Source organism: Ixodes scapularis, unplaced genomic scaffold, assembly GCF_016920785.2.
Source record: "Ixodes scapularis isolate PalLabHiFi unplaced genomic scaffold, ASM1692078v2 PGA_scaffold9__187_contigs__length_104089568, whole genome shotgun sequence".
NCBI classification, from domain to species: Eukaryota; Metazoa; Arthropoda; class Arachnida; order Ixodida; family Ixodidae; genus Ixodes; species Ixodes scapularis.
Window position 1 is genome coordinate 72,865,138 of NW_024609884.1, and position 17,875 is coordinate 72,883,012.

General features: G+C 43.7%; 2 protein-coding genes across 2 annotated transcripts in view; one reads left to right on the forward strand and one right to left on the reverse strand.

Annotated features, from left to right (window-relative positions):
* The window catches only part of LOC8027158 (lateral signaling target protein 2 homolog), a 53,972-nt gene extending 53,222 nt beyond the window's left edge, over window positions 1-750 (forward strand). Inside the window, exon 14 of the mRNA XM_029989506.4 lies at window positions 60-750. Within this exon, the coding sequence (XP_029845366.2) occupies window positions 60-194 (135 nt within the window). The 3' untranslated portion in view covers window positions 195-750. The remainder of the gene's footprint in view (window positions 1-59) is intronic.
* The window catches only part of LOC8027160 (MMS19 nucleotide excision repair protein homolog), a 74,994-nt gene continuing 57,719 nt past the window's right edge, over window positions 601-17,875 (reverse strand). Inside the window, exons 22-25 of the mRNA XM_029989498.4 lie at window positions 16,952-17,034; window positions 11,405-11,563; window positions 4,885-5,045; window positions 601-822 (exon numbers count right to left, since the gene is read on the reverse strand). Coding sequence (XP_029845358.3) covers window positions 792-822; window positions 4,885-5,045; window positions 11,405-11,563; window positions 16,952-17,034 — 434 coding nt within the window. The 3' untranslated portion in view covers window positions 601-791. The remainder of the gene's footprint in view (window positions 823-4,884; window positions 5,046-11,404; window positions 11,564-16,951; window positions 17,035-17,875) is intronic.

Sequence of the window (17,875 nt, forward strand, 5' to 3'; positions counted from 1 at the left end):
GTTGCATCCTAATACACGGGTCACAGTGTGTGTAAGACACATTTACCATTGGTTTTCAGATCTTCTGCTCACGCTGCAGTTCCCATTCGATATCACTGCCTCACTACGGCCACTCCAAGCCTGTGCGTGTCTGCAACGCCTGCTTCATCTGCCATGTGACATCGGTGGTGGAAGAAATAGTGAACAGCTGTTGATCAAACGCTTGTGTGACAAGTGACAGGACATGTACGAAAGGTGGTGAGGCAAATGAGGCCTTTCCTTGTTCGGGAGGAACAAGCTTATCATAGCATTCAGCATGCAAGGAAGACATGCACTACCAGATTCTTCCATCTGCCAATGGACAGAAGACTGTCTGCCAAGCTTTTGTTCCCTGCGCTAGGAGGCGTAGCAATGTTGTGTTTGAACGCCTTTCCAAGGGGAGGGTGGGTCGCCCCAGTTGCGGACATTTTCTAGTCGGAAGACACCCGATTAAAAAGGGTAGCGTTGCAGGTTTTGCGAGGTGGCCGTCAAATCAGTTGTCTAGACTTTCAGTTGGGTGTTGATTTTTGTGCCAAAGCTTTACATTGCATTCCTCTTGTAAGAAAGAAAGAAATCACAAGGTTTGTCTGTTAATATTATTTCACAAAGGTGCTTTATTTTGCATATGCTGTGAAAATGCTGTATGACCCCTAACGAGTTCCAATTTGAGCCTCTGTGGAAGCATGTTTTGTAGATGATTCTATTGACATAAAAAACATTTTAACCTACTTATCAGACCTTGGTTTGTGCTTTGTCTCTCCCATGCAAGTTGATCATTCACCAATTGATTGTCCCACCATGTGCCTGTAAAAGGAAATGTAAAAAATTGACTTTAGCAGCATTCCCGAATGCTAAAGCAGCCAATATAAATTTGCTGCACCTTGTACGAGAGACAATGGTCTTCAAAAACTAAATTCTTTTTCATCTAATTCTCAAACAACATACAGGGTGTTTTTTTGTTTTTTCTAAAGGGGTGGTGCACCGATTTTCGGACTTTGGCCAATTAACGTCGGAAATTAATCTGTGTCGCCTATGAACCAAAGCACAGAAAACCGTATTTTCTTGCGAACAGTAGCAAGTGCCTCTCAACTTTACGTCTTTCGAGTGACATCCTCTGGGGTATCATATGGTTTCCCCTTGGGTTCCCTCTTCAAAGACGCCAGCTGCTCCTCCGCGATTGTCGACTTTTAAAGGATTAGCATCGTCAAAGGCCGCGGCGAGCGATCAACACAAAAGACAGTTCGTCTCGGGGCTGACGGCGAGTGTAGCAGTGAAGGGGGACAGGTTTTGTTGACTTCCGCTTGCCCCCCTAGAAGACGTAACCGCCACACGCAACTGCAGATCAGATCAGCAAATAAATTTTTTTTTTTCTTTGTGATTACACAGCGGAATAGCAGTTTTTTTGATGCAAGGTGACGCGCAAGGCAAGATGAGCAAGGCAAGATGACGTGTTTTTGGTCACTTGTGCTTGGATAAACAATATAAAAAATACAAACTGCAAATTCTTTCAATACTAAAATGGGAGATTCTGGTCTAACTGTTTTGTTGTTTTTCATTTATTGTGCTGAATTTTAGTATACTGATGTATTTAATATATTTCTCGGTGGTGATTTCAAATGTGCAATTAGATACTGAGTTGTGAATAAATTTGTAATTTTAATTGGGTCCCCCTTACGGGTCTTTAGCGTAAAAATCTTCAGAATATATCAAAGTTTTATAGATTTGCATTCACGAAGACATGCTTTGTGTGAGGATGCTATTTTTGTTGCTTTATATGTCATACAATAATTTTAATTAATTTGTTTCAAAAAGATGTACCCTCCTGTTTTGTGCAACTTGATTGCCAATGTTTTTTTACCAATGTAATATCCTTACATCGGGCTTAAAATAGAATCGCCGCACAAAGCATGTCTTTGTGAATGCCATTCAATAAAAATTTCTGATATATTCTGAAGAATTTTACACTAACGACCCATAAAGAGGACCTAATTAAAATTACAATTGTATTTATAACTCAGGATCTAGTGAAGCTATATGAAAACTAATTGTATATTTGAAATCACCACTGAGAAATACATTACTATGCTAAATTTCAGCACAATAAATGAAAAATAAAAGAAAGTGTCTAGTAAATTATTCTTTTGAAATGCCCCGACTTTTCCAGGTTTTCCTTGACAATTTCAGGTGACCTTCCCTGACCACTCTAGAGACGTTTAAATATATAGGACCCTTACAACGCAAGGCATTGAGCACAGTGAGGATCATTTTGCATGGGCCTAATCTAACCTGCATATTGCAAAATATTCAGTTTCGTCCAGTCCGGATTAAATTAGCACTTTCTTGCCACCAACATGGCCAGTGAAGAGGCCACTTCCGGAAACACAATGAAAACACGACGCTGAACATATCCAAATGGCAACATGGCTGCCAGATTAGGATGCTTTCGGCTTAAGGTTTAGATTGGGGTCGCTAGACACCCTGTACCGCTAGACACCCGGTCGCTAGACACCCTGTACTACCCTTAAGCTTAACAGATTTGTTTAAAAAGAGCCGTGAAAGCTACACTTGTGCGGTTTGTGCAGGTGAGATATACGGCTAGGAGGACATATATAGTAACAATGTCTGCTAATTAGTTAAAATATGGTAATTAACCTTTTCATTAGTGAAAATAGACATATGGTTCTAATTAGAAACTTGCAGAGAGCCATTGAAAACCACTAAATCAACTCTTTAGAAAGATATAAGGCAGGGGCAGAATTTTATAGCATTCTGAAGAGAGAAAAAAAAAAAAAAAAAAAAAACGCACAGTTGGGATGCGTTTTAGGTTTCGTTTTCTTATCGGAGCACATCTTCGCGCCCGCAATCGCGCTCCCCAGTGGTTGCAGCGCGAAGCCACTGCCTCGCCCCCCTCGTAGGATGCAGGGAAGTGTGTTGCGTGTCTCGGCCACTGAGGAGCAGGACTGTGGCTGCAGACATGCTTTCCGATAATAAACCAAAACATAGAAACACGTCCAAATTGAGCGTTTTTACAGAACGCCACAAAATGTTTCCCCTGCATTTTATCTTTCGAAAAGGTTGACTTACTGGTTTTGGATGACGCTCAGCAAGTTCCTAATTGGAACCATATGTCTATTTTTGCTAATAAAAAATTAACAAATTTCACCTAATTAGCTGACTGATCGTTATGATTAGCCCCCTATACGTGTCTCCTTGGCCGTATAACTCGTCCGCACAAATTGCATAAATGTAGCTTTCACGGCTTTTTTTAAACAAATCTGTGAATCTCTAAAAAATATTGCTGGGGGTATTGGCAGAAACATTCGCGGTAAAGTTGAGGTTTTCTTCAAAACTATACACTTTTCCAAGAAACACTCGGCCCCAGGGACAAGAGAACCTTTTTCGAGCTTTCACACTGGGTTTGAGGCTAGTCTCTCGCCAGCGTCCCTGCTAACCCTAACCGAGTGGACTGTTGATTTCGATATACGCAGCCTGCGGAGACGCAATTTCAGAGGTGTGGCGGCTAAATTCTCGTCTTTTCCCGCTGTTTTTTTTTGCATTTCACGTTATATGTATTTTACGGAGGACATTGAGAAAGCATTGTACCACATTTAAAAGAAAACATAAACTGTTACATATTTTTTGGGGTACATGTAACATTTTAGACAGAGCGAATGTGTCTGGAATGTTTGTTATATTTGACTGAGTTTTAATGGTGCCACCCGCTCAGCTGTGTCAAATGACAAAGCGCTTTGCTGTCAAAAATAATATCCAATCTACACAACAATATATTGTATGTACCACATGGTGCAGCGTTATCCGAAGTGGAATTATTTGAGAAATATCTAAAAAATAACACAGCACAACAGTGTCGACGACTGTCATCTTAACGATCGGACGGAATCCAGGGGGACATCATCTTGAGGCACGTTTTAGGGACAGCTTTTTTTCACAATACCAGCACTAAGGTAAAGGAACGGACACAACCGGTTTGTTACCCACCCCAACCCAAACAGCTGTTTCTGGCGATTACTGAGAAGGTCTCTACGCAGATTATCTCTGTCAGTGTGGAGAACAGTTGTCATTGTTCACTAAATCGTGTCAAGGGCAGTTCGAGGTTCTTCCCTTCCTTTGTTTCTTAGGAATGTCGAGCAGAAACGCTTGGGTTGCATGCACTTACCAGCCTTATTTCTCACGGTGGAAGATAACAGAAAAAGGGTATGCAGCATATACAAGGAAAATGAGGTCAAAACTTTCAAGAAAGGCCCGAAAACTTTAAATGCAAAACTGCAAAACATAGGCGGAGAATCGCGCTGAGCAGGTTTCAACAGTCCCAACAGTGGCAGAAAATTTCTAGCTGCGAGAATCGCACCAGCTGCATCATCATCAACGTGGCGCCGGCCTAGGAGCATTTTTTGGGAAGGTGTAAAGATAGGAAAACAGTCAGCTGGTACTTAGCACAAAAACTTGCGGTAGAGGTGAAAATTTAATATAAATTAGATTTGAAATTACAGAAAAATGTTCAAGGCCAGGGTCTCTCCTTAACATGGACTAAGCAAAAAAGGCTTCAAGCTCGAGCGTTATACTCTGTTCACCCATAAGCTGAGACTGCAGTGGAAGCTATGTCCTTGGACCAATCGGACGCCTCTCTTTTGCTACATCGTCACGCTCCCGGCCATACCCCCGAACCGGGTCGGGCGATAAGAGGGAGGCAGCTGATTGGTCTGGCGGGCACGTAACTCCCCTTGTAGTCTCGGCTTAAGGGTGAACAGAGCATAGTTCACGCTTGAAGCCTTTATGGTTTTAAGGGGAGCACTCAACTGTACACTACTTGCAGCACAGTGGAAAGTGGGGCAGCATGCCACTTACCAAGCACTCGACGCCTGTGCTGCTGCCTGGCGCACAACACGCTTCCGATCACAAAGGCACGGCGTTAGGCCACGCAATACATTGCGCCGATGCAACAGCAGCTCCCTTTCCCCAGTTGTGGTGAGCTGATGTAAGCACTCTAGGGACATCCTGCGCACATCCTGGAACGTGATGCACCAATTAAGAGAAAGTTTGGTTCCAGGGATGTGAAGGTGCTGTGGTTCTAGAAGCAACCAGTGCACAGTGAAGGCACAAATATACAAATACGGAAGCATCAGTGGAACTCTTCTTGATAGAATAAAAAAAATGGGAATGTGGAACTCTCACAAGAGATAAATGGGATGCCTGATGTGACCAATTCTGTCAGGTCTCTTGACCTTAAAATTATCAAAACATGGACTAAAATTAGCATACATTTTTTTTATTGCTACTGTTGTTAAAAATAAATTCCTTATCAATGAGAATGACAGATGCCTCTAAAACACAATTTTACCCCCTTGAGCAAATTCCATAGGCTGTACAGTTTCTTTATAGTTCTATTGCTAAAATCCTCATCTGCACAACAGGAAAGGACAGGACAACCCATTTAGTTGGTTTTCAGTAGGATTTTGATCGGAGGAATCCTCGATAAAGGAAATACAGGGTGAGGTCGTAAGAACCAGCACATTTGACACGCTTCAAAGTTCATTCCTGAAATCGAGCACGCAAATGTTGTTTTGCAAGAAGTTTTATGTGCAAATTTTTTGAAGCTCAACTCTGAGGTAGCGAAATATTAAAAATAAAGAAAAACGGCGGCAGTACATTTCCTGTGTCGTATACTAGCCGTCCGTCTGTTCACTGGTTTGCGAGCTCACTCCCGCATGGCTTCCTGAATGCAAAAACGCTGAGAACACCTGGTAGAGGCTGGCGACAAGCAGGATAATCGCAACAAGTAACAACTTCAACGAAACATACGAACGACAACCACCTCGGAGGAAGCTCGCAAACCAGTGTGCAGACGACGAACATCCGGGATAGGACATAAAAAGTGCACGTCCGCCGTTTTCGAAATGTTTTAGTATTTTTAATATTTCACCACCTCCGGGTTGAGCTCTCAAATAAATAGATGCAAAACCTTTTGCGAAACAACATTTGCGTGCCCCGTTCTAGGTATGTATCATTAGAATTAGAAATTTGCGAGGCCTGTCAAGTTGGTTCTTACGGCCTCGCCCTGTAGGTCCCACGGTCACTGGCAGGATAATCACGGCAGGGAGGAGCTTCAGCTGTCCTGCCTCCAGTGGGAGCCTCCTACCTTCGTCAACTCTTCGGCATCTCGTGAGAGAGCGTGGTGAAAGGCAGCGAGCGCGTGCAGGAGGCGGGTCATTCGAAAGCATGGAGGTAGGAAGCTTCTGGAGGCGGCATGAGGCCACTGGAGGTGAAGCCAGAAGTGTGGAGGGACACGCCCTCAACGATGACCAAAACCAAGAAATTGTTCGACAAAGACCAAAACGGCCATTGGGTCAGCTCTCCTTTTCGTTCAATAGCGTCTCTTGGTTTTGGTCATCGTTAGGGGCGTGTCCCTCCACACTTATGGCTTCACCTCCAGTGGCCTCATGTCGCCTCCAGAAACTTCCTACCTTCATGTTCAAAGGGGTGTCCTGCCATTCTCGCCTTGTGTTGCTGCCAGATATCTCTGGGGAACTGTCTGATTGCTGCTGCACGCACAGTAATTTGCCGCCTGCAGGTGCATCAAAAGGAAGAGCAGGGCAGAGCGATAGGATAGTAGCATTCGGGAACCTTTTTATATTATGCAAACGGGCATTCAGATATATTTGTCATTATGCCCCTATGCCTGTTTTTCATGTTTTGGGCTGCTTAAAGGGGGACCAGCTGAAATATTCTTCCGCCTGGTGGAAAGTCCTCCTCGCCTCTTTCTTTCTTGTATTGTAGCACGGCAAGGCGAGGGGAAAGGTCCCCTTTTGTGCCGGCTTCTTCTGAAAGGATAAGCGGAGAAAATCCCCTTTCTGAGCGACAAGCGATGGGTGCGGCAGCAGCGGCCTCGTGACTTACAGGTATTTTCAGCTCCTATTGCGTAATCTGCCCTATTTTTTTGGCTCTCGCCAAGCCTAGCTCCTCGAGGGTAGGTTTTACGGAGCTGCTAGGCTGCGCCCTCGCAGTCACCGAATTCGAGCTGTCGAAGTTCTTTGGTTTAGCCCGTGGCAAAGTAAACGCATACTTGGGAGCTGCGATGCATCCCCACACACATTAAAGAACGTTTCATAGATATTCTCGGTTGATCAAGGAGCTCGGAACACATGCGCGAGATGTGGTGACTTGAATATGTAAGGATGACTTACATCTGCGCAAAACATTCCATCTTCAAAAAAAAGGCTTATCACACTCAAACCTGCCTCAAATTGGGATCGATGGAAAAGAAAGCGATGTACCAGGTGCGGGCATCTTGTAGAAGGTCTCTGTTTTCTAGCAGCGAGCACAAATTATTGTGTGCGTAACTCACACTATATGATGGCCAACGAATGTAGATCACATTTATATTTACGCATCCCAACAACCACATGAGGTGAGAAGGCAGCAATGGTGAGTGTCGATACTAAAAAGTTTTAGTGGATCGTCTTTAGCTCTTAGATAACCGTACCCTACAACAATATATAAGCTATAACCTTTCTGTGAGCATTCTTCATAGAGTGCGGCTATCGAAGCGTGTTGTGTTATAGTTCAACGTTGCTTAAATCGGTGCTATAGCACATGCTGCCCCTTTAAAGTATTTTTAAAGCATTAAAAAAAATTAAATGTAGCCGATTTTTTTTAACATGAAATGTGTTTGTAATTTGTCATTGCAAATACATTTTAGGTATACTACCACAGAGTTAGCACAGACAAACGATCGCCGGTCTTTCTCATTTTGTTTTCTTAGAAGTGAATGATGGTTAGAAAACTGTTATGCAACTATCCAACCTAAGTGGCAGAGCTCAGTGCTAGACAATACATGTTGCTGGCAGAAATAGTAAAAATCGCAGATGTCGCGTTCGGACTAACAGTGCCACGTAATGCACGCGTACCGCTACAAGATCAGCGCAAGCATAATATGGCAATGCATTTATTACACAATTTGTTTTAATGGATGAAAGGTTCCAAAAAACCGTCGCAGCGCCTTGATTATCACAGCTAACAACGAGTCACACTTATTAACGGCTTTGGCTTGCTTTATCAAGTCATCAAAAGCAGTCATCTCCGTGGTTTCAGAAAAAGTGAGGTTCAGGCTTGGTCAAAGATTGCTACGGTTACACTCGTATGCTTTTTCAGTTCTATCTCGCATATATACACTTCTTGCTCAAATAAACAGGGGCACCTGACTTTTCGCTCATCTTGGCCTTTAGCGCGACTTTTAACAAGTTCTGAAACAGGCAAAGCAAAAATGATTAATTAACTCAGGATTATAGGTTGTGCAAAATATTTACGAAGTTCGAGGTTCCCTGGAGTCATCTTCTGTATTCAATTCACCCTCCCCTCACCATCACTTCCTTTCCTCCAAATAAACAACATAGATTATTTTATGAACCACCAGTAATAGAGCGTACTCGCAAAATCTATTTGGCGTAAGAAAGGCCTTGTTTAAATGTTCGAGCAATGAACTGGTCTTCTTACTATGCGTGAAACAGCTAGCACGAACGCAATATTAACATTTTTACGCAAAGGCCATGCAGAATTTAGTGTATAAGAACAAATTGATGCCTCGTAAGTTGGAGCCCAATGGAAGCACTCTTTACGGATTTGCTTGTATAAAAATAACAACTTTTCAACCATAAAAACCAAATAAAATAACACCCCTTTTTTGGGGGCCACTAAATTTACTGATTCACTCCGTTAGCGTTGATTTTGAAGCGATATGCGTACATTACGCGACACATTAGCGCAAACACGACATCGGCGCTTTTTGCTATTTTCCCCAACAATGTATTGGCTCGCACTAAAATCTACTGCTTAGGTGGGCTACTCGCATCAACAGTTTCCTAAACATCATTAATTTCTAACAAGAAAAAAAAAAGTGGAAAACACCGGTAATATTTTGTTCGTGCTAACTGTGTGGCGTAGGGCAGCGGCGTAGACTTTCCATTTTCTTGGGGGGGGGGGGGGAGTGCTGCGTGTTAGTTTCTCGCCAGAACTGGAGATTGAAGCCAACGTAAGCACCCTGGGATTCCATTTCCCATGTATTTTGTCAATAAAGGCAACGTGGGCGTTATTTTGTTTACATGCCACTACTATAGAAGCTCGTTACATGGCGCGTAAACAGCATGTCGGTCAGGATCATGGCCCGGGGGAAGGGCCATGATCCTGACCCCGGATTTTGCTAGGGGGGGCACAAGCCCCGATGCCCCCCCGTAGTCTACGCCTATGGTGTAGGGTTTTTTCATGATGTTAAATACAATTTTGTGTACGTTAAAAAAAAGTGTCTGCCTTTGCTTTAGTTTCTTTGAGACACCACAAATACTTCGAAGTGGCGGCCCGTGCTATGGTACCAATACAAGCAACGTTGAACCATCACACGACACGCTAGACTTGCCAAAAAGGGGTTTAATATTGTCTTTACCGCTCCATAGCCGTACTCGATAAAGAATGTAAACAGCGAGTCTAGCTTACATTTTGTTGTGGGGTAGGACAGTATGGTTATCGAAGTGGCTAAAGGCGACCCACTAAAGCTTTCTAATATTGAATCCACCCTTGATGCCCTCTTACCTGAGGTGGTTGTTGGGAATGTGTAAATATGAATTTCATCATGTTCTACGAGTTAGGCACACAACAAGGCATTTTAGTCAATCGTTTTCGAAGGCCCGCTGCCACTTCAGTGCGCGCTTCAGAGAATGCATCGAAGTGGCAGTGCGAGCTCCTGCTAAATATAGCGTGGCCTGAAAACATAGTCTGCTAAAGTTCAATAATTTGTGCTCGCTGCTAGAAAACAGAGACCTTCTACAAGATGCCCGCGCCTGGTACATCGTTTTCTTTTCCATCGATCCCAATTTGAGGCAGGTTTGAGCGTGATAAGCCGTTTTTCTGAAGATGGAATGTTTTGTGCAGATGTAAGTCATCCTTACATATTAAAGTCACCACATCTCGCGCATGTGTTCCGAGCTCCTTGATCAACCGAGAATATCTATGAAACATTCTTCAATGTGTGTGGGGATGCATCGCAGCTCCCAAGTATGCGTTTACTTTGCCACGGGCTAAACCAAAGAACTTCGACAGCTCGAATTCGGTGACTGCGAGGGCGCAGCCTTGCAGCTCCGTAAAACCTACCCCCGAGGGGCTAGGCTTGGCGAGAGCCAAAAAAATAGGGCAGATTACGCGATAGGAGCTGAAGATACCTGTAAGTCACGAGGTCGCTGCTGCCACACCCATCGCCCGTCGCTCAGAAAGGGGATTTTCTCGGCTTATCCTTTCAGAAGAAGCCGGCGCAAAAGGGGACCTTTCCCCTCGCCTCGCCATGCTACAATACAATACAAGAAAGAAAGAGGGCGAGGAGGACTTTCCACCCGGTGAAAAAATATTACACCTGGTCCCCCTTTAACACTAATGTTCTAAGTAAAAAACAAACTTTTTTTTCCGGTCTGGTTTTTTAGATTTGACCAATATGTTGTATGGCACAGCGAGAGGAAACTTTCCCAATCCGTTTTTATTGTTTTTTCAACTTTAAAGGGGCGGTGCAACGATTTTAAGCTTAAAAGAATTTGCATCTCGTCATTTTTACGTTGTTTATCGTGTCCCAGAGAATACAGAAAACATCCCGTTCATTAAAAAATGTTGCGATTCCACTCCACAATCGCAAAGCGAAAGTCTAGCTTTTTCCCCCACCTGCAGCCCCAAGTGGCAGCCGAAGGAACTACGGCGAAAAGATTACGTGACCTTGCTCGGCTCTAAGCTGCAGCATAGCGCCCGCTAATGTCAGCAGAGAGAGGGAGCGGAAGCGTCCTCCGAGAGAGCACACGGGAATCTACACGGCACCCCGATTTACGTCACTAGCAGGGGGACCAGGTGAGACCCTGAAAACTGGGAGCGAGTTGAGGGGTGCCCGAAATGCCAATATTTATCTTTTTTTTTACACAACTAGGACACGCAGGCGAAGTTGGTTTTCTGTTCTCTACTTTAGAAGTGTCAGAGGGCAACTTCCAGAAATGCTTGACCGAAGTCCGGAAATCGTTGTACCCCCCCTTTAAATGCCTAGTGCTTTTAGGAGGGTCAAGCGGGAGGCTTGGAAGGCTTTAACGAGACTGTTGGCAATAGGTGTTGCGCCTGCAACTTCTTAACAGCACTTCCAGCTTTGGAAATCAACTGGCTATGTCCTCCTTGGTGTGACTGATTTCTTTTCCCCACTGAACTGGTATGCTCAAGATTTGAAACCTTTCAGTACATTACCCCAAATGGCCATCGTCATAATCAACTACAAAACTGAAGAAAGAAAAACCGGTTTAAAGTTATGCATGTAGCAGGGTTGTGCAAAGGCTTGAACGTAGGACGAGCCTCATACCATGGGTTGGGGTGGCTTGGCCAGCCGTAACAGTTGCCCTACGACGCTGTTGAGGCAGGACACCATAAGCGCCACATTTTCTGTCAGGCATGGCAGCACACACTGACCAACCACCAGCACTTCAGCGCTGCTCAGGGCATCCACGAGAATGGGAAGCACCTGCAGGCCCAAGGAAGGCGAGACAAGACCTTGAAGGGGTTTTCTGGCGTTTTTAACGGGAAACATTCTTAGGCTAGTTTTTAGAGTGAAGCCACAAAAAGCATAACAGTGAATCTAAATGTTTCATGTAGCAACACAATTGCAGGGTAATTTGCGGTACATTTTTTTTTTTTTTTCACGGTCCCTGATTTGTTTAAAAAGTTCCCAAACATACAAACAAATATAGCTTAACTAGACCCTCAAATATTGGGCCAACATAATTTTTTTTTTCTGCAAATTTATTGAATTTTTAGTTATGGCCCTCATTGCTTTTCCTTTTTTTCAAATTGAAGGTCTCCTGGTAACAATGAAAAAGTGACGTCAGTAGCAGGCTTTGGACAGTAGAATTTCTTGCCATATAATTGTCAAACCTAGGTGGTGTTGGTCAAATGCATGCAGCAGCACGAAACGAATGCACGGCATATTGCTTGCTTTTCGACTGCCTGCCCAACCTGCAAGCCTGCCAGTGACGTCACAGCACTGAAAAGCGTGGGTATATTTGAATGTTGGTTTTGGCTCTACCTTTGCTTACCGATTTTACAATAACTATTCTGAATGTAGAGATCCTAAAGAGCTTGCCAGAAAGGGTAAAGGCCGGGTGCTCGGAAAGTTAAATATCAGGTTTCTTTCACTGGTGCACACACCATGCCGAATGCAAATTTCAGTGCCAGTAACACAGTAGCATGCTTTATAAAATATATTTGCTTAACAAATGCATGTTTATTTAGGGGCACAGTGTTAATTAATGTATGCATGCCTGTAACGTAGGTCACTTTTTTCATTTTTTTTTTCGAGACTATGCAAAAATGGTGCTTCAACCTCATGACCTGAGGGCACTCTTTTTGGGCTGAATTAGACCCTCAAACTTTTCGGCCTGAACTAGACCCCTTGCGTTTCACTATGACCGACTAAGACAAGGCCGGTTTTAAAACCTTTTGCAACGGCTTACGACCGGCTGCACAGCAATGCAGCTGGTCGTAAGCCATCTTGAGAGGCTTTAAAACCGGTCTCATCTTAGTCTGTCATAGTCAAATGCAAGAGTGTGAACGAGCCTTTACTGAGCATTTCCTTCATTCACTCGGAACTGTAACTTCCTTGTTTTCACAGTCGTTGGATTCAGAGTACACTAATAATTTGTAGATCTCTGCGAAGCTTGAAGGGTACTCTGGCATTTCCTTTCAGGCAAATCTGGTCCCAGATTTGCCTGAAAATCAGCTAAACACACCAACAAAGATTGTTGAAATAGTAACCCAAATATTGGGTCAAAATAATTTTTTTAGCAAAGTTGTTGAATTCACAATTTTAATCCTCACTATGTTTTTTCAAAGTAGTCTCTACTGGCAGGCGCAATAAAAAAGCGACGTCAGCGGAAGGCAGGCATTCACTCTTTAGACTAGACTTTGTTCCCAACTGATTACAAGCAGTTTCATGGTGTCAAATGAATGCTTTGGAAGCTCGCTCTAGCACCAGCGCAGCAGCACAGAAGAAATGCTCGGCATAGTCCATTTTTAGGCTGCCCGCTCGACCAGCAAGCCTGCCTTGCACTGACGTCACGGCACTGAAAAGCACGGGTATGTTTGAATGTTGCTTTTAGCATCATTTTCACTTGCCAATTTCATATATACTATTCGCAATTTTGCGATACTAAATAGCATACCTGAGATTCCCAAAATACAGTCAGTTTGGGTAGCTAAAAAAATCGCCAGAGCACCCCTTTAAAGGAATACTACAAAGAAATTTTGGCACTTATTTTTTGGTCTATAAGCGTTAAAGGGATGGTGAACCGAAATTTGGATTTCAAAAAAACAATACAGGAGATGTAGGCGGGACGCTACAATCCCTACAACACTACTCACAAGGCGATATCTCGAATGGACGGCTGTATTTTTGGAAAAAGAGGTCGAGATTGAACCAGGCCGACGAGGTGCGTGACGTCAAGATACCGTGTTTCCTCCTCTCTTTGCTTCGCTCCCTCAAGACCGCGAGGCGGAGAAGACGCGAGGCCGTTCCCTCTCCTTCTCGGAGAAACATCACGTCAACATTCCTGCCAAATGCGCCTCCTTTTTTGAAAAATACGGTCATCCGTTCGAGATATCGCTGTATGAGTGATGTTTTGGTATTTGTAGCATCCCGTTGCACGCTTTTGCGCGTGTTTTGGGAAATTCAAATTTCGGTTCAGCATCCCTTCAAAAAAGCAGTATCACATAGGACAAACCAATATCTTGTTAAAAAATACAAAAAAAAAACAAAAAACTTTAAAACAAATTAAACGATTAGCAAAGAGCGCATGGTGGATGTCGCTAATGCCTCGTTTGTAATGCCCGTCTAGGAAATTTGAGAGGTAGTGACGATAACTGTCTCGCCTAGAACTCTTCATGCTTTGAACCCGACGTCATGCCGACAGCTCCACGGCCAGCACAAGAGAAGAGAGGAGGGAGGAACTCCCCACTCAATGGGACTCTCTTTTGTGTGTCCCAGACGTCGCTATTCTCCCTCTACAAGATTATTGAAGATTAACCCGTCCATCAAAATTCACACAAAAGCAGATTTGCATTAGTTGCGGTGGCCCGATCGCTGGTGTGCTTCGACCGCTTCGGTGGCTGGAACGGCTAGGGCATCCTGACGACGTCAGCCTTGCCGCAGCTTTGCTCATCCCGAGACAAACTATGTCACGATTGCGGCGGATATGACATGCTTTCTGCTAGCTGCTCTCCGAGTGCTTGCCAGAGGGGGTCGTTTATAACGATAAATACAGCGATCAGGCTCAAAATACAAATGTGCGATTGTCATTTATGGATATTTCGGATCATATTCAGCCTATTCCTGAACACTACGGGTATATTTCAAATTTCGTTGAAGTATCCCTTTAAGGCTAAGGCCTTAGAGGAATACTTCAACGAAACTTTTCTTTTTCGGTGAAGGGAGGTATTGGCCGCTCTAATATCAGCCGGTCACTAATGATAATGGAGCTAGTGCCAATCCAGTGTTCGCTATCGTGCATCGGAGTCTTGCTCCAAGCACGCCATTCTCCGAGCATTTCCTTGCTCAGGAAAATCGGCGGACTTGCATTCGTAAATTACTAAGGTTATGAAGAATGCCCCAGTGAAACACCTCTGTTGAATTTCAAATCGCAGACCAGAAATTCGATGGCTTGCAGATAACCGTGGGGCAACCTATGGAGCTGTTTTTGGGAGAGGCTCTGTGCGAAAGGTGAAGGAAAACTCTCAGGCGCGAGGTGCGAGGCTGAGGACACTCAGCCCTTTAAAAAAGAGTTGTTGGTGGGACGATCAGCAAAGTGAAAGTCCAGGGCAATTTCCACACCCCTCCACACAATCATATCTTGTGTTATTTATATTCGTTGCTTTAGGGCAGTGGTTCTCAACCGCCGAAATTTCGCGGACCTTTTGGGGATCGGCAGAGATGCTGGAGGACCCCGTTCATGGTGAGAAAAGGTATAGGTTAAATATAACATTGATATATTAAATGGACTAGTGTGATGTAGACTTCTCTTTTTCACATACAGACAAGAAAACACGCCCAAAAACTGAAACATATCTTTTCGACCTGAAAAAAGAACTTTTACTGCCGGGCTTGACTGATGAGGCAGGGCTTTGCGGATCCCAAGAATGCCTTCGCGAACCCCAAAGGGTCCGCGGACCCCCATTTGAGAACCACTGCTTCAGGGAATAAACTTGGTTCAAACTTCATTAAACTTTTAATCTCAGCAGGTTCAGAAGTTGAAAAATTGTAGAATTTCTTAGCATGATAAGTACCAAAATTGTAGATATGGCTGGCTGACTGGTGCAACAAATTTGAAAATTCGAAAACAATTGAATTCTTTAGTGCAAGAAATTCTGAAGTTAAAATATTGTCACATTTTTTTAATGTAATAAGTCTGACCTGTCAATACACTTTAAACTTTTCAAGCCTTTTGGTTCAATCTTTGAACCTTAGGTTTGAAAACAGTTTTTAGCACCTCTAGATGTTATGGTGGACACACTCCAAATTCGCAAATCAGGGTAAAACCTATTTTAAACAAAGCCCAGGATCTGGTGCAAGCAATGAGAATTGTAGTCTACTTTTCTGGGGAAGCAATTGTTGAAGTACCATATTTTCTGGTGTATAGTCTGCAGACCATACATGTTTAAAAGTTAATATTTTGTGCTGTGCGGAATATACTCAGGTGCAGACTATACATGGTTTGTTTCTTCTAAAGGTTGGCATTTAAAGCTGCGCAGATTATACACAACATGTTTTTCCTAAATGTTGATATTTTATGCCGTGCGGACTATACACAAGGTCACTGGTTCCGGGCTTTCGTTTTTTGTTTCAACGGAACAATGAAACAAGGTCATACAAGCACTCTGTTTCTCTCACCCTCATAAATTAGTGCCTGCGGACCATAGACCATTCCATTTAGCACTCTCAGGGTGGCGCCAATTTGTTCGACCGCAGCCTTCTCTCCACACATCCGGGAAGTTCAGCAGGTTCCGTGGGGTAAAACGAGAGAGGGTACGCGCCCGATTTCGTTAGCAGACGACAAACCAGGTGGTTGCCGTCCTCCATCTTTGGGTTGTACTGAACGTCGAACTCTCGCTCGTGGCTGCCGTTGTGAAGTGGTTCGCGTTCTTAGAATACTTATGGCTACTCCAAAATCGGCCTATAGCGCTCTGCTATTTTATTCCAGTAAATGATCAACTAGCGAATAGTTGTTCCGCTACTTCAATAACAGTGGAGTCAGCCGGCAGTACTACCTTCAGCCATTGCACCTATTGTGTCAGGAAAGCACATTTTTACTTATTATTCCAGACTTCCACTCACTGCCGCTAAAGTCTACACCAGTACAAACCTTGTATAGTAAAAAGGCTACTGCAACCAGATTTACTTTTTGCTGGACACCAGCCACTCTGAAAAGGTTTTCATTTTTTTTTTTTTTTTTTTTTTTATTTGCACGCAGGTAACGGCGCAAATGGACCCGGTTAGTCTTTTTTATCAAGCATAGCATTACACAAAAAAAAGCTGTGCATCTTCACTTGAAATTTCCAAAATGACACGATTTTAAACCGAATTTGAACGCCAGCCGGATGTTAGGTAGGTACAGCCCACCCGGAGAAGCAGACGATGCGCTGGATGAGAGGGGGAGGACATTTTTTCTCTCTCCACTCTTCCTAGTGGAATGGTCTATACACCGAGTACAGACTATCTAAGGCAAAAAAAATTTTTTTCAGCTGAAATTGGGCTTTGCAATGCGGGTGCAGACTATAGTCCGGAAAGTATGATACTTGTCTTCTTAGTCTCTATGCATACACTGATGCAATTTTTCAACAACACACCAGATGATGCTCTTACCTTATCGATGTAGCTCTTTACAACCACCTTTGGAACATACTTCAATTGGCAGCAGAGAGCCATCAGGAAATTGTCTTTCACCGCTAGAAAGAGTGCCAGATCAAGACAGAGTGCACCACAGTAACAATCTTCCGCAATTAAGCTAATGCTGAAGTCTGGGCAATGTCCACAGTCGTGCCTCATTAATATGGACATCCCCGTTCCCAGAACAATCATCCATAATAACAAAACAAACTCAAGATCACAAATACTAAACACCACGCGTGGGTACAAAAAAGACAGCTTGTTTAGGAAGTGCAGAGCCTTTCGTATGCACAGACGTTTTACAGCCTATTTTCTTATAAAAAAAATTAAAGACGTATGTTTTCAATTCTCTGTAATGCCGAATTAGAGCGCAGCTCTTGAGGAGGTGGAGGGAGGGTACGGAGAGGAGGGTATGCTCCTTCTCCTCCTCCCCCCCCATTTAGCAGGAAATGTTTGCTAAATTTTCCGCTAAATTTAGCGAAAATTTCTCCACTATATTTAGCGGAGAAATTTTCCCACTAAATATAGCAGGGAAATAGAGCGAAAAATTTCCCGCTAAATTCACCGAGAAAACTGAATTGGTGTTGAGGTAAGGTGATGTCAATTTCCCCGCTAAATTTAGCAAATAAATTTTCCCGCCAAATTTAGCCGAAAAATTTTTCCGCTAAATCAAGAGGGAAAATTTTCCATAATGCAACGCGTGCGGTCATGCTGACGCCGACACTGCTCAACCCCGAAAACGGGCGCCTAAGAGCTGCGCTCTAAAACGAGAGAAACCCGCTACCTCAGAGGCACAGCTCCATGTCGCCTCGCTTCAGAAAAGCAATGGCTTACATTTTACACTTGCCATGGTCTATGGCCAGTTCCGTTTCACACCCAACATATCCTTGCTTCCTTCTA